A 27,736-nucleotide genomic window follows, 5' to 3' on the forward strand; every position below is an offset into this window, starting at 1 on the left:
TTTTTTTTTTCTTTTTCCCTTGCTTTCCCCCACTATCCACTTCCCTTGTTCCTTTCCTAATTTCTCTAATATTTGCTTTTGTGTTCTCTTTGTATGTCGTATTATAAATTAATAAAACTATTTGACAAAAAAGAAAGAAAAGAAGTCGATGATATAATGTATCCTCCTTTGCGCAGGGCCTTGTGATGTATTGCTCTTTAAGAAAGTAGTAATTTTATTACTGGGGATTGTCAAGAACAAACATCAACTTTCTTCCCAAAATGAAGAGCTTGGGGAAGTGAGCGTTTGTCATTATGTTTAATTTGCGCGTACCTCGCCATTGGAAAGGCCAAGGGAGCTAGGCCGAGTACACAGCTGTACGGGCGCCTCGACTAATTGCCTCTCCATCCTCAACCTCATTTATCTTCATTTCTTCCCAATTATGCCACATTATCAATAGTCTCTGTTGCATCCGAGTCTTAATCCCCTTTATTCAGGCAGCATTAGACAGTGGCAGATGACTTCTTGGAGGTAGACAGAGTAAACAGCTAGGAAATGCCACCCCTGGCAGATGGCAATGCTTCGCGAGAGATGGGCACAACGGTTTGGAAACACGTTGCTGGGCTAGTGGTAGGAGGCAAGCTGTCAATATTTTTATAAATGATCATCAAAAGTGCAGCTTGCTTAATATCAACGGAGCAACCAGCCAAAATCGGTAAAAGTTTGAAAACTGCTTCCAAGACTGGAGGTTGCTGTAGGTTGGGTGGCCTTTATCAGAAAAGCATTGGGTTCGAAGATACCTCTCTTGACTTGAAGCATGTCCTTCACCCATATCAGAGACATCGATTGCTTTCCATCTTCTGTAGGCTGGGTGGCCTTTTATCAGAAAAGCATTGGGTTGAAGGACTCCTCTCTTGACTTGAAGTATGTCCTTCACCCATATCAGAGACATTGATTGCTTTCCATCTTTTGTAAGTTGGGAGGCCTTTCATCAGAAGAACATCGGGTTGAAGGACACTTCTCTTGATTTGAAGCATGTCCTTCACTTCTCTTGACTTGAAGCACGTCCTTCACCCATAGTAGAGACATTGATTGCTTTCCATCTTCTGCCTCCATTTTTGCTTCTGGGAAGGACACCTTTGGAGCCCACTTGGAGTTAACGATATTCTTTAGGCTCTCGTTCTCTACGTGAGGGTTGAATATCTTTCTGTTGAGAGCTACATCTATGTGCAAGCAAGATCCTGGCCTGGGTTCAGTGGGCTGGTCAAAAATGGACATTTGGTTTCTTCTTGACATCCTTCATTCTTCACCTTTCTCATTCTGAATTCTTTCCTTTCCTTTCTTGCTTATACCCCTCCTTCCCACCCACTCCTTTCCCCTTGCAGCAGACAAGAACAGATTGAGCCTTCAATGAGTTGGGATGGTTATATAAATTTGATAAATAAATAAAATTAGGCTGAAGGCTGCGTATGTATTATTTAACCCACCTCTTCTCTGTGCAGGAGTGAATAGTCTCTCTAGCACATGTACGCAATAAATGCTGGCCCAACTACATTCAGCTACCATCAGATGTTCTTCAGAGTAACCAAATTCACACTGAGTAGTAAGTTAGGTTTTTGGCGAGTCCTAACTTGCTGTGAATTGGCAGAGTGTTAATGCAGTTAGCCTGTTTCCTCCTAGCTTGCTTTTCACACTAGATTTAAGAACTACGTAAAACAGAGTTGGTTTTCTTAGTGTATGGTGAAGCCCCCCAAATCTTGTGTGTCTTCTTTCTTTTTTCCAAAAAAGATAAAGTTCATGAGCTAACAAGGCTTGGTCCATTATCTTGGCTTGTTAAGAGAGCAACATGCCGAGATCCTGAATTTTCCGGTAATTAATGTAATATGAAAGTTTTCAAGTTTGTTTTTGGCCAGATGTGCTAAAGAGAGGAATCAAGCAAGAGCAAGTTGCTTCCTGTATAATCATGTTTCATCGTTCATGAGTGGCTTACAAATACTTAAGAAGTATTTTCCATAACTGCATAAAACTCCATAATTATTTTCCATAACTGCAATAAAATAATGGATTTCTTTACAGGTTGATTAGGGTTATATCTCATCTGTCCTCCAGGAGCTCAAAGCAGGGGTGCTATTCAGCAGGTTCTGACAGGTTCTGGAGAACCAGTAGTGGAAATTTTGAGAAGAACTGGCAAATATCACTTCTGGCTGGCCCCAGAGTGGGGTGGGAATGGAGATTTTGCAGTATCCTTCCCCTGGAGTGGCGTGGGAATGGAGATTTTGCAGTATCCTTCCCCTGCCACGCCCATCAAGCCTTACCCACCAAGCCACGCCCACAGAACCGGTAGTAAAAAAAATTGAATTCCACCACTGGTTCAAAGTACTGTTCATAAAACTGTTTTCTTCATTTCCTCCCATAATCTTGTGATACAGGTTGGGTAGTGACGTCCAAATTGATACTGATGTGATGTGATAACAGAATGGAGACGAGAGTTTGTTTGTTACATTTTTTTTTTTTTTTGCACACTTTGGAACTGGAGGCATTTGTACGTGTGATAAAACTTTTGTTTATTTCTAGCAAAAGGTGGCAGAGATGTCCATATAAATTGGTTCTTCGATGCAAATTTTGGCAGTGCGGCCTTGGAGGTCGACAAAAATAAAAATAAAAAAATGGGGGGATCTTGATAGTCACATATACCCCACAATTTACAGATTGCTTTTCCTGATACTAAGCAAGGTAAATCATTGAGTAAAAGGTCTTAAATTAAACATTTTGTTTTTAGCAGTGTTATAGTTCATTTAAGTTAATCAGACCAACGCAGCCCTAATTTTTCTCACTTAAAGTTAGGATTAGTTTTCACAAAGTTGGAGAAAATCTGGGTGCTTGTCCCACACCCCCTCATCTATTTATTATACAATTATCAACAGATTACCACACCTAAGTCGTGATGGACATATTTTTTAAGTATGACTGACTGATGGACAGACTGGGAATTGCTGAATTAATGGGCATACTTCAAAGGCTTGGCAGAGCCGAGCAGTAATTACATCTGCTGAGCCACTTGATAACTTTTTGGAAATAGACCAGCAGAAGGCCTTCACTGGAGTTTCTCCATTTTTAATATGTTATTTTTGTGGCTTACTTGGAACGTACAATATTGCGTCCTGTTAATGTGAATATAAAAAGCAAATCATCAAATGTGAGGGGTCTTTTTAATAGCTTGTTCGTTTGGGTTTTTTTTTTTTTTCATTTTAAATGACAACTAGATTCTTGGAGAAATTTCTTCGTAGAATAGAATAGAATAGAATAGAATAGAATAGAATAGAATAGAATAGAATAGAATAGAGAAGAATAGAGAAGAATAGAATAGAATAGAATAGAATAGAATAGAATAGAATAGAATAGAATAGAATAGAATAGAATAGAATAGAATAGAATAGGAGTAGAGTAGAGAAGAATAGAATAGAATAGGAGTAGAGTAGAGAAGAATAGAATAGAATAGAATAGAATAGAATAGAATAGAATAGAATAGAATAGAATAGAATAGAATAGAATAGGAGTAGAGTAGAGAAGAATAGAATAGAATAGAATAGAATAGAATAGGAGTAGAGTAGAGAAGAATAGAATAGAATAGAATAGAATAGAATAGAATAGAATAGAATAGAATAGAATAGAATAGAATAGAATAGAATAGAATAGAATAGGAGTAGAGTAGAGTAGAGAAGAATAGAATAGAATAGAATAGAATAGAATAGAATAGGAGTAGAGTAGAGAAGAATAGAATAGAATAGAATAGAATAGAATAGAATAGAATAGAATAGGAGTAGAGTAGAGAAGAATAGAATAGAATAGAATAGAATAGAATAGGAGTAGAGTAGAGTAGAGAAGAATAGAATAGAATAGAATAGAATAGAATAGAATAGAATAGAATAGAATAGAATAGAATAGAATAGAATAGAATAGAATAGAATTCTTTATTGGCCAACTGTGATTGGACACACAAGGAATTTGTCTTTGGTGCGTATGCTCTCAGTGTACATAAAAAGAGAAGATACATTCGTCAAGAACCATAAGGTACAACACTTAATGATAGTCATAAGGTACAAATAAGCAATCCTATCATACTAGGAAACAATCAATATCAATATAAATCGTAAGGATACAAGCAACAAAGTTAGAGTCCTACAGTCATAAGTGGGAGGAGATGGGTGATAGGAATGATGAGAAGACTAATAATAATAGTAATGCAGACTTAGTGAATAGTTTGACAGTGTTGAGGGAATTATCTGTTTAGCAGAGTGATGGCATTCAGGGAAAAAACTGTCTAATTGTTCTGGTGTGCAGTGCCCTATAGCGTCGGTTTGAGGGTAGAAGTTGAAACGATTTATGTCCAGGATACGAGGGGTCTGTAGATATTTTCACAGCCCTCTTTTTGACTTGTGCAGTATACAGGTCCTCCTCTATGGAAGGCAGGTTGGTAGTAATTTGTTTTTTCTGCAGTTCTAATTCATGGGCTTTTAGTCAACTTTACCCCTTCTTTTTTCAAGCTGTCTTGTCCTTCAAATCTTGTCCTTCAAATGATCAGATGTATTGTAGGAAACCACTACAAGTTGCTGTTAGTTTTCAGTTATCATTCACTGAAAAGTCAGAATACAGAATAACAGAGTCGGAAGGGACCTTGGAGGTCTTCTAGTCCAACCTCCTTTCCAAGCAAGAGACCCTATATCATTTCAGAGAAATGGTTGTCCAATCATTTCTTACAGCGTTGCGAGCTCCCACAACTTCTGGAGGCAACTTGTTCCACTGATTAATTGTTCCCACTATCAAGAAATTTCTCCTTAGTTCTAGGTTGGTTCTCTCCTTGATTAGTTTCCACCCGTTGCTTCTTGTCCTGTCCTCAGGTGCTTTGAGGAATAGCTTGATTCCCTCTTCTTTGGGGCAACCCCTGAGATACTGGAACACTGCTATCATGTCTCCCCTAGTCCTTCTTTTCATTAAATTAGACATACCCAATTCCTGCAACTGTTCTTCATATGTTTTAGCCCCCAGGACCCTCATCATCTTCGTTGCTCTTCTCTGCACTCTTTCTAGAGTCTCCACATCTTCTTTATATCATGACAACCAAAATTTGATGCAATATTCAGTTGCATCAAATACACACTTGGTAAGTGTGGTCTTACCAAGGCTTTATCAAGTGGTATAAATTCAGTCCAGTACGCTCCCATAGAGAGGGTCTTCTCAGGGTGCCGTCGGCCAAACAATGTCGACTGGCGGCCCCCAGGGGGAGAGCCTTCTCTGTGGGGGCACCTGCCACCTGGAACGAGCTCCCCCCGGAGATACGGAGGATTCCGGATCTGCTTACCTTCCGTCGCACGCTTAAGACGTTCCTATTTCATCAAGCTGGTCTGGCCTAACCTCCCTTTTAAATTGTTTTAAATTTGTTTTATAAATTGGGGTGTTTTAAATTTGTTTGTGGGCCAAAGTATTTAATGTATTTTTAAATGGTTTTTTAACGTTTGTACTATGTGTATTTTATCTCTTGGCTGTTCACCGCCCTGAGTCCTTCGGGAGTAGGGCAGTATATAATTTATTATTATTATTATTATTATTATTATTATTATTATTATTATTATTATTATTATTATTATTATTATTAAAGTCCCATTTTTCTGTAGCAAACATTTAAAAGAGCAACCTTCATATCTTCTGTATTTTTACTTAGGATTGTAAAAAAACAAAAACCAGAAGACACCGCTATATCAATCTGAATCTACTATTCAGATTTATACTCTGATTTATTTTATTATTCCAACTACTGAACTTTCAGTCTCTGAAAAGAACTATTTCCTGTTTACACACATACACACACAAACACACATATTTCTGAAAGCTTCCCCACAATCCTTTATTTTTATTTTCCAGACATTTGTTGAAAAAGTTTGATCGTTGTCGTTCTTTTACCCGTAGTTTCCTTTATTGAATTAGGTTTCATTTTATGGGTAACCATTAAAATGTATCTTTCACCGCTACAAGACTTAAAATAGCCATCAACCTGGACATCTTTCAAAGGAGATTAGACAACTTTATGAAGGACAAGGCTATGAATAGCTCTGGATGAGTGACAGTATACTTGAGAGGATAGAAAGGAGATGCTGTTTTTCTCAGTGTCCAGATTCAGGGAATACAGTAAGTCGACTTACAACAGTTCCCTTATGAGCCACGGTGGCATAGTGGTAAGAGTGCAGTACTGCAGGCTACTTCTACTGACTGCCAGCTGCCTGCGATTTGGCAGTTCAAATCTCACCAGGCTCACGGCTGACTCAGCCTTCCGTCCTTCTGAGGTGGGTAAAATGAGGGCCCAGATTGTTGGGGGCAAGAGGCTGACTCTGTAAACCGCTTAGAGAGGGCTGTAAAAGCACTATAAAGCGGTATATAAGTCTTAAGTGCTATTGCTATTAGTGACAGTTTGAAGTTACAACAGCACTCAAAAAAGTGACTTGCGACCATTTTTCACACTTGCAACCATTATGGCCTCCTTGTGGTCACATGATCAAAACTCAAATGCTTGCCAATTGACTCAAATTTATGATGCTACGAGAAAGCCAGATTCACTTAACTTGTTGTTGTTAGTTGCAAAGTCATGTCTGACCCATCGTGACCCCATGGACAACGTTCCTCCAGGCCTTCCTGCCTTCTGCCATCCTCTGGAATCCATGTAAGCTCACGCCGACTGCTTCAGTGACTCCATCCAGCCACCTCCTTCTCTCTCGTCCCCTTCCTCTTTTGCCCTCAATCGTTCCCAGCATTAGGTTCTTCTCCAGGGAAGAAGACATAACTATCACTTAACTATCATGTTGCTAACTTAACAACTACAGTGGTTCAGTTAACAAATTTGTCAAGAAATTTTGTAAAGTGGAGCAAAGCTCACTTCACAAATGTCTCACTTAACAAACAGAAATCTTGGGCTCAGTTGTAAATCAAGGGCTACCTGTATTCTGGGTTAAGATTGCTTTCGATAGGATCCAGCCATACTTAATAAACCCACCCATGATGAGTAGAAAAAATGGATGAAGCAAATTGGTACTAGACTTGTCTACAATGGTAGTCCTCGAGTTACGACCACAATGGAGCCCAACATTCCTGTTGCTAAGTTCCTGGTCTTGTTAAGTGAATTTTTGCCCCATTTTATGACATTTCTTAACCAGAGTTGTTAAGTGAATCACTGCAGTTCTTAAGTTAGTAACATGGTTGTTAAGTGAATCTGGCTTCCCCGTTGACTTTGCTTGTCAGAAGGTCGCAAAAGGGGATCATGTGACCCCGGGACACTGCAACCATCATAAATACGAGTCAGTTGCCCAGCGTCTGAATTTTGATCATGTGACCTTGGGGATGCTGTATGTGTGAAAAAATGATCCTAAGTCACTTTTTTACAACAGCTCTTTTTTTTCAATGCTGTCGTAACTTCAAGCGGTCACTAAACTGTTGTAAGTTGAGGTCTACTGTACATGGGCGTCTGAAAATCTGCATGCCAGACCTTTCTGCTTCCCAATTTGGAAGGATGCAGGTACTCAACTGCTTTGAAACTCGTCGAATTTGGTACTCAATTGTCACAGTTTATGGCAGCACACAACAATCAGACAATTCAACAGGATTCAAATTATGTAAGAAACTTCTTTATATACAATACCATACAGCAGAATTCAGCATACAATATCAGGAACACAGAAGCAATATTCATAGAAGCAAGGCATTACAGAGTAAAGATACAGAGGGTCCATATTGTACAGAAGCACCAAAGTTACAGAGGCCAAGCCAACTCTTATATACAGTTCAGCAAGTCTAAGCCACGCCCAGATTCCAAATTTATCGCCCCATACAAACAAATACTATGTTTCAGTTTCCAAACAGTCCCCATTGGCTGACCTGTTGCCATGTCTATCCAAACAGATCCCATTGGCTGACCTGTTGCCATGTCTATCCAAACAGTCCCCATTGGCTGACCTGTTGCCATGTCTATCCAAACAGTCCCCATTGGCTGATCTGTTACCATGTCTATCCAAGCAGATCCCATTGGCTGACCTGTTGCCATATCTATCCAAACAGTCCCCATTGGCTGATCTGTTGCCATGTCTATCCAAACAGTCCCCAATGGCTGATCTGTTGCCATGTCTATCCAAACAGTCCCTAATGGCTGACCTGTTGCCATGTCTATCCAAGCAGATCCCATTGGCTGACCTGTTGCCATGTCTATCCAAACAGTCCCCAATGGCTGATCTGTTGCCATGTCTATCCAAACAGTCCCCATTGGCTGACCTGTTGCCATGTCTATCCAAACAGTCCCCAATGGCTGACCTGTTGCCATGTCTATCCAAACAGTCCCCATTGGCTGATCTGTTACCATGCCTATTCCAGTCTATGAACATTCATACTCTGATGTCAATGCAGTTTGACATGAAAATTTTATCCCGCTACTCATCTGGTACTTGTCGCACCAGCTAGAACAAGTCGGTATCAGCTGCCTTGTGACTCACTACATTATTCCTTACGGGAAAGATCTGTTTGGTACTCAACATGCCACCTGGAGCAAATTAACTATGAGTATCTGCAGAGTTAGCTCACAATGACCAAATCCATTGGAAATTTAGAACTGGAAAGGCCATGCGAAGCAGAGTTCATAGTTGCCAGGAATCAATGTTCCTAAATAAGATAAAGCCATCTTGGTACCCTCCAGATATTACAGGCATTAATTCCATTATCCTAAACCAACATGGCCATTGACGTGGGATGGTGAGAGTTGTAGGTCAAAACAACTGAAGGGCATCAATTATGTCCCTCTGTTTTCTTTTCCCTGTACGTGAAGGTTCCTGCCATAATGTTCTTCCTTGATGTAACTCCTGGAAATTTGTGGAATGTGAATCTGGTGATGCGATGAGGTCTTAGGAGCCTCCTCGCAAACATACTGGAGTTTGTTTGCCTTTGAACAACCTCGAGGCCACCAATAAGTTAAAACAAATGTAATAAAATGAGAATTACAACGTCTCTAAAAGCAAAGCAGCTGTTAAAACAGTTGGGCATCTTTCAGCAGTAAAAACATCATGTCAGTACAGCAACTTAAAAACAAATCAGTCTTCGTATTTTAAAAGTATTCTTGGTCTCAGAGCTATCAGGCAGAGAAAGGGCTGTTAAGAAGGAGACAAGGAGACCCCTAGGATTACGCCTAGACCTCCTAGATGGCAGAAGTCATAATATGTTCTGAAATGCAGCCCTCTATTTTTGCATTCACCATTCAGAAATGAGAGTTTTCAGCCAAAGAGGTTGTAGAAAAAATGTTTTTAAAAGTAAAAAAAAAAAAGCCTCTGATGATCGTGCCACTCAGCTGGGCATGGGGGGGGGGGGCACGCAGGGATTTTTGCTACCAGTTCTCCAAACCACCACCCGCCATTGCTACCGGATCAGGCGATCCGATCTGAACCGAGAGTATTTCACCCCTGGAACATGGACATGAATGAAGGAAGTAAATATAGATGAATGGGGACAGTAGGGCAGGGACGGTAGGCACGGTGGTGCGCTTATGCAAGCTCCCTTTACAGTCCTCTTAGGAATGGGGTGAGGTCCACAGTAGACAGTTTGAGGTTGAAGCTGTGAGGGCGTGAGGATGTAACAACGGAGTCGGGTAGAGCATTCCAGGCATTGACCACTCTGTTGCTGAAGTCGTATTTTCCGCAATCGAGTTTGGAGCGGTTTACCTTGAGTTTGGTTTGCCCGTGTATTATTGTGGTTGAAGCTGAAGTAGTCATTGACAGGTTAGACGTTGTAGCAGACAATTTTGTGTACTATACTTAGATCAGACCGCAGGCGGCGCAGTTCCAGATAGTCCAAGGCCAAAATTTCAAGCCTGGTGGCATAAGGGATTCTATTGTGAGCAGAGGAGTGAAGGACTCTTCTCGTGAAATATCTCTGGACCAGCTCAATCGTATTAATGTCCGATATACAGTGTGGATTCCAGGCAGATGATCTGTATTCAAGAATTGGTCTGGCAAAGGTTTTATATGCTCTAGTTAGCAATACAGTGTTACCAGAGAAGAAGCTCAGATTTAATCTCAGATTTGCTGGCTATATGAAATATAAAAATAAAGCAACATTATGTATACAGAATTTTAAAAAAGGAAGGAAGGGAAGGGAATTGAAGAAGGAAAGGGAAGGATGGGAGGGAGGAAGGAAGGAAGGAAAGCATTGTATATTTCATATAACACAAATGACACGCATACACCAGCTTTTGAGAATTTTCCATGCAAGGACACTGAAGTTATTATTATGTTCAGCAAGAGAATTCAATTCTTTTCTCTCCCAGAAATGTATAGCCACAAATCAAATGTCAGATGCAGATAGATGTAGTGGACAGTGTGAATTTCATTTAGAGACATCTCACCTTTTTAAAAAAAAAATAAATAGATAGATAGAATGAATCTGAAACCAAAGGAGAAAACAATGTCAACTGATTGAACTTAAAAGTAGTTTTTGAAATTTTTCATACCCACCAAACACTAAAACAAATTTGCATGTTGCAGACTTTCCTTCCTTAGATAGAAAGAGCCAGTTTTAAGAGATAAATCTAGATGGTGATCTCATAATCCTTTAGCAAGAAATCCTTTTCTGAGATACCCACAAAGTGCCTTTAGAAAGTTGACAAAATTACTGTCCTACCAGCTATCTTCCACTCTAGCTGCCAGAGGAAAAGTTTTCCAATCAAATGTAGCATTTGATATGTGTTAGTTGTTCCTGACTCTAGGGGGCGGTGCTCATTTCCGTTTCAAAGCCGAAGAGCCAGCACTGTCTGAAGATGTCTCCATGGTCATGTGCCCGGCATCACTAAACACCAAAGGCGCACGGAACGCTGTTACCTTCCCACCAAAGGTGGTCCCTATTATTCTACTTGCATTTTTTATGTTCTTTTGAACTACTAGGTTGGCAGAAGCTGGGACAAGGAACGGGAGCTCACCCCGTCACGTGGCACTAGGGATTCGAACCGCTGAACTGCCGACTTTTCGATTGACAAGCTCAGCCACTGAGCCACCACGTCCCCCTTAGACAGGTGTATAAATCATATCATCTCTGCAAAGCAACATGGCACATTTATTGTCATTTGCCCTCTCGATGGATGCCCGTGATTGTAAGAATAATTGCAGCCTCTGACAACATTGTGCATTAGATGTTGTAAAACCATTTTGCATCCCCGTTAACTCTGAGAATTCAGTAAACAGAATGGAAACACTGTGTCATAAATTGTTATAAAGGGAATTCTTTCCTCATATTAATTAAGAAGCTAATGTCCAGGGATTGGCTGGTTTAAACTGGGTCTTGGCTTGATAGAGGATTCAGGATTTGTAGATTAAGTTACCGTATTTTTCAGAGTATAAGATGCACCTTTTCCCGCAGGAGAACATGTGCATTTATAATACCCTTATATAAAAGGTGGTTTATAGCAGGCGTCTCCAACCTTGGCCACTTTAAGACTTGTGGACTTCAACTCCCAAAGTTGCCAAGGTTGGAGACCCCCGGTTTATAGCTTCCTTAAGTGGACAGAACCTCGTGGTATGTCCCCTGCAGAGTTCATAGTCCTTGGTGCACTCTAAGGTTGGTTGTTTGCTTGCAGACATCTCATTACCCAACTAGGCAACATCATCAGTACAAGGGAGTGTAGGGTTTGCTGTCTGTGTACAGTAGTTAATGAGGATGTGGTTTTTTTTTCCTTGGTAGTTCCTTGATTAGAATATTAGATGCATTTAATGGTTTGTATTTAACTGGATGTATTCAGACAGAAGAACATGAGAGGCTTAGATTTAGATTCCGACACAGAACGGGGATGGTATGGATGGCCTCAAAGGATCCTTTCAGCTGTAGGATTCTAGGAAATAGAACAGGCACTGTCTCTGCTCTCTGCAACACAGTGCCTTATTTTCCTTTCTCAGCATCTATCAAGCAGACATTCTCTGGAATGAATCCAGATATGGATCATCATCTTAATTTACACATTGCATCCACTGTTTAGTAAATGATGCGGACCTGTAGTGGTGTTAATTATGATTAAAAACATGTTTGTTTGTTCTCTCTCTCTCTCTACCAGCCACGGAAACTGATTCATCTTGACAGGCAAAATGTTTCAGTACCAAGTTTGTCTTGATCATGGATCTGTTTAAAACATTTGTGCTTCTCCTCAACCTTCGGTAGACATTAAGACGGAGGGGAATGTGGCAAACTTGTCCTGCATGTTGGGCCATTATCCTGCTCAGTCTCTCACCTTTCCGTATTTAGTTGTCAGATATAAAGGGAGGTTCCCAAAAATGCTACCTGTGTTTGGACATTCAAGTCTTGTTGTTCAAAATCACGACTGTAGGATCAGGCCATTTTCCATTATCTTTTGTCAGGAGCAAATAACTAGAAGCATTCGTAGAGTTCGAAGCACAAAACAGTTTATTGTTGTTCCCTATACACAAGAATCCGGCCAACTAACAGTCAAAGCTAAATTGGCGCTAGATGAGAGTCAATGGAATTCAAGGGGGGGTTGGATGCAATGATTCCAAACTGATGGTGTATTTAACCCTACCTTCTAGCTCGGACGTCTACCTCTTAAAGGACATTCCAGCAACCTTTAATCCAATCGTTTGTCATCTTTTTTTTTGTGTGTTTCCCCCAACTTTGCCAATCCTGATCACATTTTCTAGTGTGTCAACCCCAACATATGTGAGTTGATCATCACTTGGGTGGAAGGATCTGCTTTTACAGTATTTGATTTAAGACTGGTTAGCTATCCTTGCAGGCCATGATATTTTTAGTTAGCATTTCCAAAAATTGAAATTTGAAGACATCTATTCCCCCCACCAACTCATTCTCAATGTCTGGCTTTCAACAGTTGTACAATATCGGTGTAAAGACCACTGCCTTTGACTTTCTGTTCTTACAGAATAACAGAGTTGGAAGGGACCTTGGAGGTCTTCTAGTCCAACCCCCTGCCTAGGCATCATCTGGTTTGATTGGGATGTCCTTAGCCTTTGTGTCTTTCTTATGGCTTTCCTTGATGGGATTGGCTTGCCAATATTCTCTTTGTACTTAGACCTAGAGAGAGGGAAAACACCATTTAATACTGATTAAAACTATCTTTGTCTTCTTAATATTTAGCACCAGTGGTGAAATTCAATTTTTTTTACTACCGGTTCTGTGGGCGTAGCTTGGGCATGGTGTGGCTTGGTGGGCGTTGCAGGGGAAGGTTACTACAAAATCTTCATTCCCACCCCACTCCAGGGGAAGGATACTGCAAAATCTCCATTCCCACCCCACTCCAGGGGAAAGATACTGCAAAATCTCTATTCTCTCCCCACTCCTGGGGGAAGGATATTGCAAAATCTCAATTCCCACCCCATTCCAGGGGAAAGATACTGCAAAGTCCCCATTCCCTCCTCACTCCTGGGGGAAGGATATTGCAAAATCTCCATTCCCTCCCCACTCCTGGGGGAAGGATATTGCAAAATCCCCATTCCCACCCCTCTCTGGGGCCAACCAGAGGTGGTATTTGCCGGTTCTCCAAACTACTCAAAATTTCCGCTACCGGCTCTCCAGAACCTGCTGGATTTCACCCCTGTTTAGCACTCATATTTAATACGAGCTTATTTTTATTTTTAATTTCATTCTAAGACTTCTTTTTTTTCAGCCAGCAAAGGGATATCAGCTACCTATCTGAAATGGTTAACGTTTCAGCCTCCTCTTTTGAATTCCAGCTGTCATCCTGCCATTTGTATAAAATATTTGCTGCCTAAGATAAAAAAGATGGGAGGAAAATATCTAAGTGTAAATAATTTGTTTGGACATTATGCTTGAATATAGGCTTTTCTCTTTCCGTTATATCTCTTGCCCAAAGGCCTTGTAATATGTGAGCAGGGAGGAATATTTATGCTCTTTGCCCACCCAAGAAAAGTTTTCATAACCGAGAAAAAAAATAATATTAATAAAATTGCAACGTGGATGAATCTCTTGAGCCCTCCCAGTTGCTTCTGACATGGCCAACTTCAGCGGAAGAGACAGAAAGAAAAAATTGTCCCATTCCACAAAATGGAATGCATTTTTCCATTTACCGTATTTTTCGGAGTATAAGATGCACTCCCCCCCCACACTAAAAGAGGCTGAAAATTTGGGTGCGTCTTATTCTCTGAATGTAGCCCCGCCCACCTGTCGGCCTCCGCGTGTCTTCTTCCTGGCTGCAGAGATTGCCACAGACAATGGCTTGTGTTTTTGGGCTCTGCATGTCGCGTTTTCAGCCTCCAAACGCTCCATTTTTGAGCCGTTCAAGGCTGCGGGGATTGCCAAAGCACATCACTGCCGATCGCTGCCTCCGCGCACGCTCACAACCAGCGAACTAATGTGCTGAAGCTGACCAGGCTAAGGATGCTAGCCAGATGAATATACCTGGTAAGCTGAGGCAGAATTTTTTTCCCCCTATTTTCCTCCCCAAAAACTAAAGTGCATCTTATACTCCGAAAAATACGGTATCTACTCATGTAGGAAAGCGATAACACACCCTCTTTGGGGTCGACTGTGTGTGCAGCATCTAGCTAACATTTTTTTAGGTAGGGGGAAAAAACGTTCAGGAAGCAGGATATAATTACAAAACAAAATGTTGGTCTCAAATAACCGTGACCCCATTTTGGGGGGGAAACCAGAATTAATGACTAGGTGGAAAGTGTTTTACTCGCTGAAGCTTCTTGTCATCTCTCTGGTGAAGCCAGTAAATATGTAACACCAAGTGGCTTATTGCATTCTCACTCTGAATTCTCAAGAGTTAATGGGGATGCAAAGTAGCCTTACATGTAGAAGAAAAGAACATTTAATGCAGGGGTCCCCAACTTTTCAGACCTCAGGAACCACTAATATGATCTGCCTAATGACCGGCTGGGTGGGTGTGGCAAGATGGTTATGTATGTGACTGGGTGGGCATGGCCAACTCGATGTCACTCATGTTGAGGGGCCCCTTGCCAGCCTCTACTTGCCACTCCTCGCCTGCCCACCCAGGCTCCTTAGGGCCCCAACAGGAAGCAGTTGTTGGAGCTAAGCAGCCACCACGAGAAAGAATTGGCAAAACACCTGGCTCAGTTCAAATTGGATCTGACCAAGAAGGAGGCTCAGCAGAAGCATCTCACTGAGGACTTTCCAAGCAGAGGGAAGACCTGTGGGAGTGCAAGGCTAGGAGCCAGCACCTGGAAGCTCAGTGGGCGAAGATGGTCAGCCAGTTCCAGACCATGATGCAGTCCTACTGGAACAAGGTCCTCTGGCTCTTCGCCACCAGTGGCACTTCCCTCCAGCCTTTGCCCAAAGCACCAGGAGGCTAAAGCAGACCCCGAGTCGGAATTTCTGTCCCCCTCTGACCCATACAAAAAGACCCCGAAGGGGGAGACTCTCTGCAGCAACACAAACCTTCATTGCATGTATCCGGCCCAGGGGCCGTAGTTTGAGGACCCCTGATTTAGTGCAATATAAAAAATGCAAATAATTTTTCTGCAGACCACCAAAATTTTCTCACGGACCACCAGTTGGTGACCATTGATCTAATGTACCGGTACAAAGTTGTCAGAGGCTGCAATTATTCTTTTTTTTTTTTTAAATAATCTTTATTTACATTTTCCATTAAAAACAAAAGAAGAACGGCACATTATATAAATAACAAACAAAACATACAAGACAACACAACGAAAACCAACAAAACTAGCATATCTATAAGCAGTACCTTAATAATCTAGTACTCGGTACTGTATATCTATATTATAATCTGGAGAAGACAGAACATCTTACATATCTTTATAAAACAATTAGGTCTATCCGACCTCACTTAACTTGTATAATATAAATTTCTCAGTACTTATAATTCCTCTTCTAATTTGGGTTATATTTTCCTCTTCTCTAGCCACCTATAGAATTTTTCCCAAGATAAACATATTTATGTTTGATCTCTATCTTTTAATTTTTTGGTCAATTTATCTGCTTCCGCACAGTCTAAAATAATTTTTCTGCAGACCACCAAAATTTTCTCACGGACCACCAGTTGGTGACCGCTGATCTAATGTACCAGTAAAAGGTTGTCAGAGGCTGCAATTATTCTTACAATCACGAGTGGCCACAAGAGCGAGCAAATGACAATAAATATGCCATGTTGCTTTGCAAAGATGATGTGACCTATGTACCTATTCTCACTCTGCAGACGGAGACTTGGTGGCTTCATGATGCTGGAGATAGTCTTTGCCCCAGCAGTTCGAGTCCTAGCACTGGTGGCAGGGTGAGCTCCTATCACTCGCCTCAGCTTCTACTCACTAGCAGTTTGAAAGAGCATGTTATATGCAAGTAGAGAAATAGGTACCACTTCCGTTGGTGTGGTACCTTCCCTGTCCATAGGGAAGGCCGTTTTCACCCTCTCCAGATTGCTAGAAAGGCTCTGGAACTAGGTAAGAGAGAAAAATGAGCCTACTGGGCCATCGCGTGCCAGGAGCAGGGTGAGCAGGGGGGGGGATCGTGCGTTTATGCGCGGGGGTAGGGCGCATAGAATTATGGATGCGGGCATGTGCATGCGTGATCCCCCCGCCCCCCCCCCCCCCTCCTGGCATGGAATGGCAAAAAGGTTAGCCATCATTGTCCTAGGATATCTTTCTTATTTGGGGAGTATTTTGTATTGAAATGAGAGAAGGTTAGCCTCCCATCCACCCAAATGTGGAAACATAGGTGGGAATTAAACAGTTAAAGAACCCGAGTTTCCAAGCAAATTAACTTCTACTTTTTCAGAGCTGCTTGGTACGTGGTGACCTGTTAGAGCTCTACATTCTGGAACGCTGTCATTTCTAGAAGATACATCTAGAGACAAGGTCTGAATTGCACCCCCTTTCAGTCAATATGGATTTGAGGTCATCCTTGTAAAATGTGTGGAATTTACGATGACCCGGCTGACACGAATACAGCCGTACCATTGAACTCCGCTGCAATTACGCCACATTATATTAGAACATATGATATAATTTAACTTGGCATAATCGCATCTTTCTTTGCCTATGCAAAGCTCATCGTTTTTGCAAATTACACATTTGCACTAGTAAAGATAATTCATCGCTCGGCTGTGAGCATAAAAATGATGGAGCTTTTCCCTTTTTTTGGCTCCGTCATTGATCTTTCGGATTTTACTGTTTGATAACATGAATCACATTTATTAGCCAAGTGTTCATCATAAAGAATGTAGAATGCTTCTCTGCTGTTATCTTCAATTAAGATACATTTTCCCCTGCCACTGTCTCTTACGTGTCAATGAAATATTATGGATTCTAATTGGAAATCTAGTTAATGAATTCCTGGCATTGTCAATAATCCAGACCGACTCTCTCAACCATACCTTCCTTTTACCACTTCGCAAAATAGTGGAAGGAGCAAAAAGAGAGAAAGACATTCCTTAGAGTCGAAATCTCGTAAGAGTGATTTGATTTATATGCCAAAAAAAAAAAAAAAATGGGATTGGGGTTAAACCAGTACAATCTCAACCTTGGCAATTTGAAGATGCGTGGACTTCAGTTCCCAGAATTCCCTAGCCAGCTGTGCTTTGCCAACCATACCTTCCTTTTATTAGTTCCCAAACTAATGGAATCATTTTATTGAGTAGAAGGGCTGGGAAGGGAGAAATTCATTTCTTAGTGCAGAAATCTCCTAAAAGTGATTTGATTTGTATGTATAGGTGGAAAAAATCGACATAGGGTTTAAACCAATATTTCTCAATCTTGACAACATGAAGATGCTTGGACTTCAACTCCCAGAATGTCCTAGCCAGCTATGCTACGCAGGGGTGGGATTCAGAAATTTTAGCAAGGGGTTCTCTGCCCGGTTGCTGGGTGGGCGTGGCCTACTCAGCCTACTGCACCATGGCCGGGGGGGAGGGGGCGGGGGGCAGCCAGTCCTTGCAACAACCGGTTCAGCAAACCAGATATAAAATTAGCATCTCATTCGCCCGAACCATTCCGAACCGGCTGAATCCCAACCCTGATGCTACGCCAAGCTAAAGTTGTCCAGGTTGAGAAATGCTGGTTTAGAGTGTAGTTAAGATCAGTAGTGGGTTGCCCCCTATGAAGGAGGTTCTGTGCACAATAGACCGTGATCCAATTACACACACAAACGCACTAAAACATGCAAGTCGAGAGAGGAGTCTTGAGAAACTATTTGTTTTAATAAAAACACATGAAAGCAAAGCCTACAAGAAAACACCAACAGCCAAAAGCTCTCCTCTTAGCGAAGTCCATCAGCTCTTCATGGAGTCTTCCCTCAGCATAGGGAGTTCTCGGTCCTTTGTCTGCTTCCTCGGGAGCAAGGCAGTGACTCAGCTCTTTTGCTCCATTGAAGTGACTTCAGCCATGGAGGCTCTGTGGCGTATGCAAGTCTCTGTCTCTCTCCTCGTCTGTGTGAGCCTGTCTCTGTGTCTCTCTTTGGGCTGGAAAAGCCCTCCCTTATACTTCAAGAATGTCCATTGGAAAAAGCCCAGGAAAGACTTGAAATCAAATACTGCAGCATGATTGTCCAGTCCAAATTTACAAGCTGATAACCAATCAATAGTTACAGCTAATCCTGAGAGAACTTATCTCTCACACCCCCGGTTCGGACCGGTTTGCAAGGACCGGTAGTAAAACCGGTGGGAGGCCCCGCCCACTGCCCCAGATGTCATCATTGGCAATCTGCACTTTGTGCGTGCACGATCCCGTTGCGAACCGGTAGTAAAAGTAAGTAGAACCCACCCCTGGTTAAGATGAAGCGATGTTTGGTTCGTGTCTATTTTTACATCGAGAGAAGAGTCTTGTGAAGAGTTGACCAGATTGAAGGGAGAGAGTGAATGTTCTTCCTGGATAGTCTGTAAATCAAATCAATCTTTATAAAGGTCATAGGCCAACATCAGAATGTCAATAAGGATTATATATATATTTGCCTTAAATAGAGATTATTTATCAATATTGGTGGAGTTCACATGTTACATCAAATGATAATAAGTTTTATTTTTCTTTGGCTTAATGTACACTGCTGAACCATTCATTGGTGATATATAAACCATGATTCAGGGTTTAGTCTGTTCTGGGAGCCCAGCCCGGGCAGTGGTGAAATTCTATTTTTTTTTACTACCAGTTCTGTGGGCATGGCTTGGTGGGCGTGGCTTGGTGGGCGTGGCAGGGTAAAGATACTGCAAAATCTCCATTCCCACCCCACTCCAGGGGAAAGATACTGCAAAATCCCCATTCCCTCCCCACTCCTGAGGCCAGCCAGAGGTGGTATCTGAACTACTCAAAATTTCCGCTACCAGTTCTCCGAACTACTCAAAATTTCAGCTACCGGTTCTCCAGAACCTGCAGGATTTCACCCCTGAGCCTGGGGTAACTTAGTTCAGTAAAATACAGTTCAACCATGACTGATAGCAACTTGTGATGCAACAGAGGCCTCACAATGGAAAGCGTTAGATGATAGAAGATGACTCAGATCTGTTAGTCTCTACATTTTATCTGCCGCTCACCCTCCTACCCCCCGCCCCCCAAAAATCTAGACACTCTGCCTGGATTGTTGAAAATTTACTAACAAAATCTGAATTGTCGAATGTATAGAAAATGCTTTTATATCAACAGCACCCATGCATTTACTGATTTTTGTGGTTTTCTGTTGAGAAATAAACGTGCCCCGGTTGGTGGGTATCCTTCCCTGCTCTGAGATTTGCAGATTTTGTTAAATCCCCATGCTGTAAACAACACAGTGGGCTCTTTTCAGTCAATTAGGAGGTTTGCAAATTAATTACACTTGAAAGGTACTGCAAGCCAGGGCTCCTGATAGGTATGTACTGGGGCTGTTTAGATCCAGATTGTTCCTTTGGCTGGACCCATGGTGACCCGACTACTACTACTACTACTACTACTACTACTACTACTACTACTACTTCTTCTTCTTCTTCTTCTTCTTCTTCTTCTTCTTCTTCTTCTTCTTCTTCTTCTTCTTCTTCTTCTTCTTCTTCTTCTTCTTCTTCTTCTTCTTCTTCTTCTCCTCCTCCTCCTCCTCCTCCTCCTCCTCCTCCTCCTCCTCCTCCTCCTCCTCCTCCTCCTCCTCCTCCTCCTCCTCCTCCTTCTTCTTCTTCTTCTTCTTCCCCCCTTCCCCTCCTTCTCCTTCTCCTTCTTCTTCTTCCATATCCGTCATCGGACACTGGCGATCATGTTGGCCATCCTATTTTTGTCAACAGCCGCATGAAAAAGTGCTGCTGAGTTTTGTCCAAACCGGTCCCTTAGGTTTTGAAGCCATGATGTTCTTCTTCTGCCTGGACCTCATTTGCCTTCAATCTTTCCCTGGAGGATTAAGTGAAGGATGTTGTATTTTTCTGAGTGTCGCATCACATGTCCAAAATATTCTAACTTTCGTTTTTTTAATGTCTTTGATGATTTCCCTTGGCATTCCCAGGCGGTTTATCACCTCCTCATTTGTGATTTTATTAACCCAGCTTATAAGTAACAGCTGTCTGTAAATCCACATTTCAAATGCTTCTAGTCTCTTCAAGTGGTTTTCTGTGGTTACACGAGAGACAGCAATGAGAGACAGCTAAAGGGAAGGAAAAGTTGAATTTAGGGATTTGGGCGCGCGATTCTCAGTTCTGGCTTTGCAATACTGCAATACACTTAATCTCTAATAAACTATACCTTTCTCAACAAATGGAGCCGGAGATTGTTTCTATTTAGAGGTGTAAGTTGTGGCAGGTTTGACAACCTATCTTTAAAAGAAGGGAACAATCAATGTTCTGTGTGCTTTTTTTTTTTTTTTTTAGGTGGAAGTGAATCCTCGTGGGATAAAGAGAAGCTTCAGTCGCCGATTCCGACAGGATCTCATCACGGGATTAGCCACGCGGCACTGTCAGGGCAAGCCAATTTGGGGAGCGCTCACCCACTTAGTCCTCTGCAGCAGAACCATCTGCTCACAAACAGTACGTATGCAAACACAAACATTCCAGCATCTTGGCGGGTTCAGAAATGTCCCGGGACCGGCCCTGTCATCAAGCGGAGGGAGACACCCTCTTTAGCTGCCATTTCTTATTTCACTGCCAAGAATAGGAAGAGGGACGGATGGAATTGTCTGCCAGCACTTTAGTCCGCTGCGCCACCAAGGCTCTTACATATGTTTTCTTTCCATGCTTTTCTTGTGGAAGTGTGAATTGGTAAATTGGTGGCTTCTAGACTAGAGGGCCTGATGAATTTTAATGAAGATGGTATATTTGGAAATATGAGATGGCCAAGCTCCATCTAAGCTTTCTAAGCATAATCCTTTTTTTTTTTCAATTATCCTCAGGCAGTGCAAGGAAAGGACTCAAAGTCTTAAGTTTTTTTTTAGCACCTGGTTTGGGGAGTGTGACTCACGTCTGCTTACCTCAGGATTTACTGAGATTGCCTGAAGCATCTTTTGAGTAACTTCTTAGTAGCTGTCTTTATCCTGGTTAACACTGATTCATGTTAAACTTTGGGGAAGCGGGTTCCTTACCATGCTTTGTTAATGTAACCCATTTGGTTATTTCAGAACTATTTGGTGGTTAATGTATTGTGTTAATCCAACAAATTGGTTAATTCAGGAACCAGTTAAGCATGTTGTGTTAATGGCACCGTTGAGATGTTGGCATTCGACGGGGAGTTCTCCAGTGATGTCATAATCTCTGTGGGACAATGAGGTCATTAAATGCCAGAACATTTCAATCCCATTTTTCAATCTTCTTCTTCCATCCTCTCTCTTCTCCCCCTGTATTTACATTTGGAATTTAGGCATGGTTTTTTTGTGTGTGCAATATGCTAATGGGAACTTATCAAAGAGAGATCCAACCTAGAATTAAGAAGAAATTTCCTGTCAGTGAGAACAATCAACCAGTAGAATGGCTTGCCTTCATAAGTTGTGGATGCTCCAGGATGGAGCTTCTTCCACCCAGAAGGATGGAAGGCTGAGTCAACCTTGAGCTGGCCAGGATCAAACTCCTGGCTGTGAGCAGAGTTAGCCTGCAATACTGCCCAACCTGCTGTATATCATTTTTGTTAGGATATGGTTTGAGCCTAACAAGTTGTCCAGGCAATATATGTGTTCTGTGACTTTAATATGAATATGTATTGTGTGACTTTAAAGTTTTACTGCTGATTCATTGTAATGCTGAGTCATGCTGTAATTAGATAATCACTGGTTGTAAACGTATTTAAGAAAGGTACTGTAAAGTATTCAGTTGATGATAAGCTACCATTGTGTGTGGAGTTGCTATCATTGTGCTATCGTCGTTGGATGGATCTGCTACCATCGTGGTTTGTGAACCAGAGTGAACTTGTTATTCTAACCAACTACTGTTTGTGTGGTAAGAAGAGTTTTTGTATCACTGGACTGATTTAACTGGCAAAGACTTGGATTGATTTAAAGACTATGAGATTGTTTTTTCACTATAAAGTAAACTTTTGATAAACCAGTTTGCACATCTCTTATTCATTGCTCTCAGCAACGTTTCTCTGTGCTCTACACTCTGCTGGTTGGTAACACAACAACAATATCCTTAACAATTTTGTTGCTGTTGTTGTTGTTGTCTTCCGTGTGGTGCTCGGAGTGTTTATTGAATAAGAAATAATTCTGCCCGATCTGCAGAAGCAGATGCATTTTTCTTCTCTTTCCTTTCCTCCTCCCTTCACCCCCTTTGCAAAAACCTTTTGAGATATTGTCCCTTAAAACAATGAAGGGTTGTTACATTCTGTTTGTCATTTGCATGTTGTTTGCATGTCAATCGGATTGTAAAGAGATGAGCAGCCCCGTTCAGACAGATGGTGTCTGGAAGCACTAAAACTCTACGGTGTAGAAGGAAAAGATTACGAGGCTGCAGGGGAAGAGTTAATGAGTGGACAAAGACTGCCATTAGCAGTCAATGTGGGCTGGATGGAGTGAGTGAAACAAGAGATATCACAACACGCATTCTTTCCAAACCAATCATAAGCTCCTGGTGTATTGTGTAAATATAAATCTAGAGGTAGATATAAGGATTTTCCCAGCATCTCTTCTGGCGTCATACCGTCTTCCAAAGATAAGTAGTCCTTGACTTCTTTTTTTAATAAGTTTTTTATTTATTTTCCATTAAAAACATATATAAACAATCCATCTCTCTTGAAATATTTCTGTGCAACATCCTCCTACAAATTATATACGTTAAACAATTATACCTTGTGTAACTCTTCATTTCCTTCATAATGTATCTTCTAGTACAAATCCAATAATAACATTAAGCATAGTTATTCTCATCATACTCCTATTATCAATTGCCCTTTTATTCTTATCTCTATTTTAATATATTTTCTATTCTTATTGTCTTCTTCCTTTATTTCCAATTTCCTTCCCCCCCCCCCCACCGTTGATAAAATACTTCCCATATCATATAATAATCAGTTTGTTCTTTCTCTTTAATTGCTAGTGTTAGTCTATTCGTTTCTGCACATTCTAATATTTTCCTAATCACCTTCTCTTCAATAGGAATCTCTTCACTTTTCCAATATTGTGCAAATACAATTCTAGCTGCTGTTAATGCATGAATAATTAAATATATATATTTTCTTTGAGTAGTCCTTGATTTATAAGCATGATTGAGAGCAGAATGTTCCACCGTTAAGCAAGGCAGTTGTTAAACGAGTCCTTTTAGCCGTGGTTGTTAAACGAATCACTGCTGTTACTAAGGGAATTGTGTGGTCTTTAAAAGGGAACCAGGCATTTCCTGATTGGCTTTGCTTGCCAGGAGTCAAGTAATTTTAAAATCAATCTTAAAACTGAATCTTTTGAATATTATATTCAAGTCAAGTCACAAGGGTCTTTTGAAAGATGATGATTACAGTATTTCTATTGTACGTTTTAAACATCAGAATACTTTAGCAAAACAAAAACAAAAAAGAGCCTTGGTGGCGCAGCAGACTAAAGTGCTGTTAGGTAGCACCAACTGCCTGCAATTACTGCAAGTTCAAATCTCACCAGGCTCAAGGTTGACTCAGCCTTCCATCCTTTCGAGGTAGGTAAAATGAGGACCCGGATTGTGGGGGCAATAAGCTGACTTTGTATAAAAAAGAACACCACTTGGAGGGGCCGAAAGCCCTACTAAGCAGGCATATACAAAAGTATGAAGGCTGTTGCTTAACGCATTGTAAGCCGCCCTGAGTCTCCGGAGAAAGGCGGCATATAAATCGAACCAATAAATAAATAAATAAATACAAAACAAAACAAAACAAAACCCAGAATTAATTCTTTTTTGTTGTAAATTGCTAGATAGAGAAGTGTCTTCATTGATTTGTGCCCTTTGATTATATATTTAATTTCAATACGGGGGTAACCACCTAAGGTTTATTTCTATTTTTTAAAAAACAAAAAATCTGCCCTATTTTTCTTCCATGTATTAGTACAAATCTACTGTTCTGCTTATTCCTGAAGCTAAATTTTAACTGCAAAACGTAGAAAACGTTTCAAGCTAATTATAGTCCTAATTGAGTTGGTTCCATTAAACTTTCGCCCTCTTTTATGGGTGAAAACCCTAGGAAATCACTGCTTTTAAATTATTTACGGGCTGCTGTTCTCCTGTTTCAGGGATAGACCTGCCATTTATGATGATGCCCCATCCTCTTCTTCCGGTTGGCCTACCTCCTGCTTCGGTAGCGATGGCCATGAATCAAATGAACCATCTCAATACTATCGCCAACATGGCTGCAGCAGCCCAGATGCATAGCCCACTTTCACGAGCCGGAGCATCAGTAATAAAGGTAAGAATCTGAACATAGCTCGCTGTCAGTGTTGGGTTACATTATGTCATTTCGGCAGGAAGTAAAATTTCACTTATGCACATTTCCTGTACTCAGAAAACCAGCTGGAGAGATGTTTGTATACTGTAGGAGAAGAAGGGGCAGAGCTTGAGGGGTGGAGTCAAGAGAGGAAGCAGTTTGGAGTCATTATGTTCCCACAAGCAGTCCCAAGTGCAGCCCCCATTGGATTCTGTTAACTCTTATCGAGCACCAATTTAATGAGATGAATGCCAGGGGTGAAGAAACAGGACCACACATGTTCCACAACTGGAATATTCAGGTCCAGTAAAAAAGATTTATTGCTCAAGTGTTTTAGGTAAAGGTAAAGGTTCCCCTCACACATATGTGCTAGTCGTTCCCGACTCTAGGGGGCGGTGCTCATCTCCGTTTCAAAGCTGAAGAGCCAGTGCTGTCCAAAGACGTCTCCGTGGTCATGTGGCCGGCATGACTCAGGATAGGATAGGATAGGATAGGATAATTTTATTTCTATACCGCCCCTCTCCCGAAGGATTCGGGGCGGTGTACAACCAGGTAAAAACACAATACAAATATCACAATTTATATTTAAAAATTATTAAAAGTATTACATTTAAGGCCAATTAGCTAAAAAACCCAAAAATTTAAGAATTCCGAATTTAAAACTCAATTATGAAGCTAGCCCTGCCAGTCGGAAGAACAGGGTCTTAAGAGCACAATGGAAAACTCGGAGGTCAGAGATCTTGCGTATGTCTGGGGGCAGTTCATTCCAAAGGGCAGGGGCTCCCACAGAGAAGGCTCTCCTCCTGGGTGTCGCCAGACGACATAATTTGGCCGATGGCACCCTGAGGAGTCCCTTTCTGTGGGAGCGACCTGGTCGCCAAAGGCGCACGAAACCCTGTTACCTTCCCACCAAAGGTGGTTCCTGTTTTTCTACTTGCATTTTTTACGTGCTTTCGAACTGCTAGGTTGGCGGAAGCTGGGACAAGTAACGGGAGCTCACCCCGTTACGCGGCTCTAGGGATTCGAACCGCTGAACTGCCGACCGTTCGATCGACAAGCTCAGCATCTTAGCCACTGAGCCACTGCGTCCCTCTTCAAGGGTTTTAATTATTGTTTTAATTGGATTTCGTTCTAAGCATCACATTCTGCAGTTGCGCTAAGACTACAAGACCCAGGTGCCTGGGCCCCAGTTGTACTAAGACTACAAGTATATACTTGTATACTACAAGAGCTGAGATGGCGCAGTGGTTAGAGTGCAGCACTGCAGGCTACTTCAGCTGACTGCTAGTTCAGCAGATCAGCGGATCAAATCTCACTGGCTCAAGGTTGACTCAGCCTTCCATCCTTCCAAGGTGGGTAAAATGAGGACCCAGATTTTGGGGGGCAAGAGGCTGACTCTGTAAACCACTTAGAGAGGGCTATAAAGTTCTATGAAGTGGTATATAAGTCTAAGTGCTATTGCTATACACAAGAAACTAGTCAACTAGCAATTAGCACTAAATTGGCACTAGAAAAGAGTCAATGGAATTCAAGATGGTTGGATTTAGACCAGGGGTCTCCAACCTTGGCAACTTTAAGACTTGTGGACTTCAACTTCCAGAATTCCTCAGCCAGCTTTGCTTTGCTTTTCTGGCTGAGGAATTCTGGGAGTTGAAGTCCACAAGTCTTAAAGTTGCCAAGGTTGGAGACCCCTAATTTAGACCATTTGTGGGAATGTAATGACTCCAGGCTGATTCCTCTCTTGACTCCACCCCCAGGCTCCTATATATATATACTTGTTGTCTTTCTGATGTTATAGGTTCCTTTCTCTCTCGTGTTAGGTGGGATTGAAGTGTACAAAAACGAATATTGTGGGTTAAGAACAAGAACAGAAATGGCCACATCAAGGAGGAAACCACAACCATTTTAACAACAGAGAACTCAACTCAACAAAGTAGGGAGCTACATAATGTCACACAACACTGCCTGTGATAAGACCCAACTATTTTAACCTCTCTGGAAGGACAACACATTTGGGGTTGTATGGATCTTAGGGAGAGTGTTGTTCTGGAGGGCAGCTGCCCTCTGGACTTCACAAGACCCTGTTGGGTCTCGTGACCTAGTGGTTCTATCATGCCCTGAGTCCTCCTTCCTAGCTAACTCCTCGCATGGAGGTCTCCAGGAATGAGATCTTCAATCCTCACCATTCCTCATTGCTGGAGATGCTCACATTGGAGAAGGCTGATCCAGCCAATTTTGGAAGTGAAAATGACGGTCCCTGAGACCAGCGGTAAAGGAATGCAAACCAAGCATTTCCACAGGCTCCACCAGAGCATCAGAGCTTTGTCTGATGGCACTCAGGCAGAACCTTTCCATGAATATCTTCATTCAGCCATTTATCTTTCGAAGCCCTTTTCTGTAAAGCTTTCACCGAGCTGCTTCTCTGCCATCAGAAGATCTTGGCTCCTTCTAAAACACTTTGAACGAAACGATGTTGTCCTGTACCCCATCCATCACATTCACCATCCAGAACAAAGCTGTCTATCTCCATTCTCCTCTCCGCAGTATCCCACCACCTGTCTCTCAAAGGTGCCTGCTCAGCAAAGTTAACATTTAGTAACTGTGGATAGAAATGTCACAACTATGAAATTTGATTTCCCCTGGACAAGAACACTATAAATTAAGCAAAGCCACGCTAGCCAGGTTTCAAAAAGACTTCCTTGCCATCTATAATCTTAACTTAATGTGATTAAGCAGCTCCTACTGCCACTTCCACAGTTAAGGATGCTGTCAAAAATTCCATTATAAATCTCTGCCTTCCGGGATTTACAGTCCCGCCGAGAAAACTTTCTCACTGTTTGAAACTTTGGTTCACCGGGATTCATCTGCAGGATCAGAATTTTAAACAAAATGTCAGGTGGGTTTATTTTTCAAAA

General features: G+C 41.6%; 1 protein-coding gene across 1 annotated transcript in view; it reads left to right on the top strand.

The window, feature by feature from the left end:
- Positions 1-27,736, top strand: part of DACH2 (dachshund family transcription factor 2) — a 322,657-nt gene that overhangs the window by 232,409 nt on the left and 62,512 nt on the right. Inside the window, exons 5-6 of the mRNA XM_070951865.1 lie at positions 20,828-20,983; positions 24,631-24,803. Of these exons, the coding sequence (XP_070807966.1) occupies positions 20,828-20,983; positions 24,631-24,803 (329 nt within the window). The remainder of the gene's footprint in view (positions 1-20,827; positions 20,984-24,630; positions 24,804-27,736) is intronic.

Source organism: Pituophis catenifer, unplaced genomic scaffold, assembly GCF_029215685.1.
Source record: "Pituophis catenifer annectens isolate HBS135680 unplaced genomic scaffold, rPitCat1.0.hap2 SCAF_11, whole genome shotgun sequence".
Lineage (NCBI taxonomy): Eukaryota > Metazoa > Chordata > Lepidosauria > Squamata > Colubridae > Pituophis > Pituophis catenifer.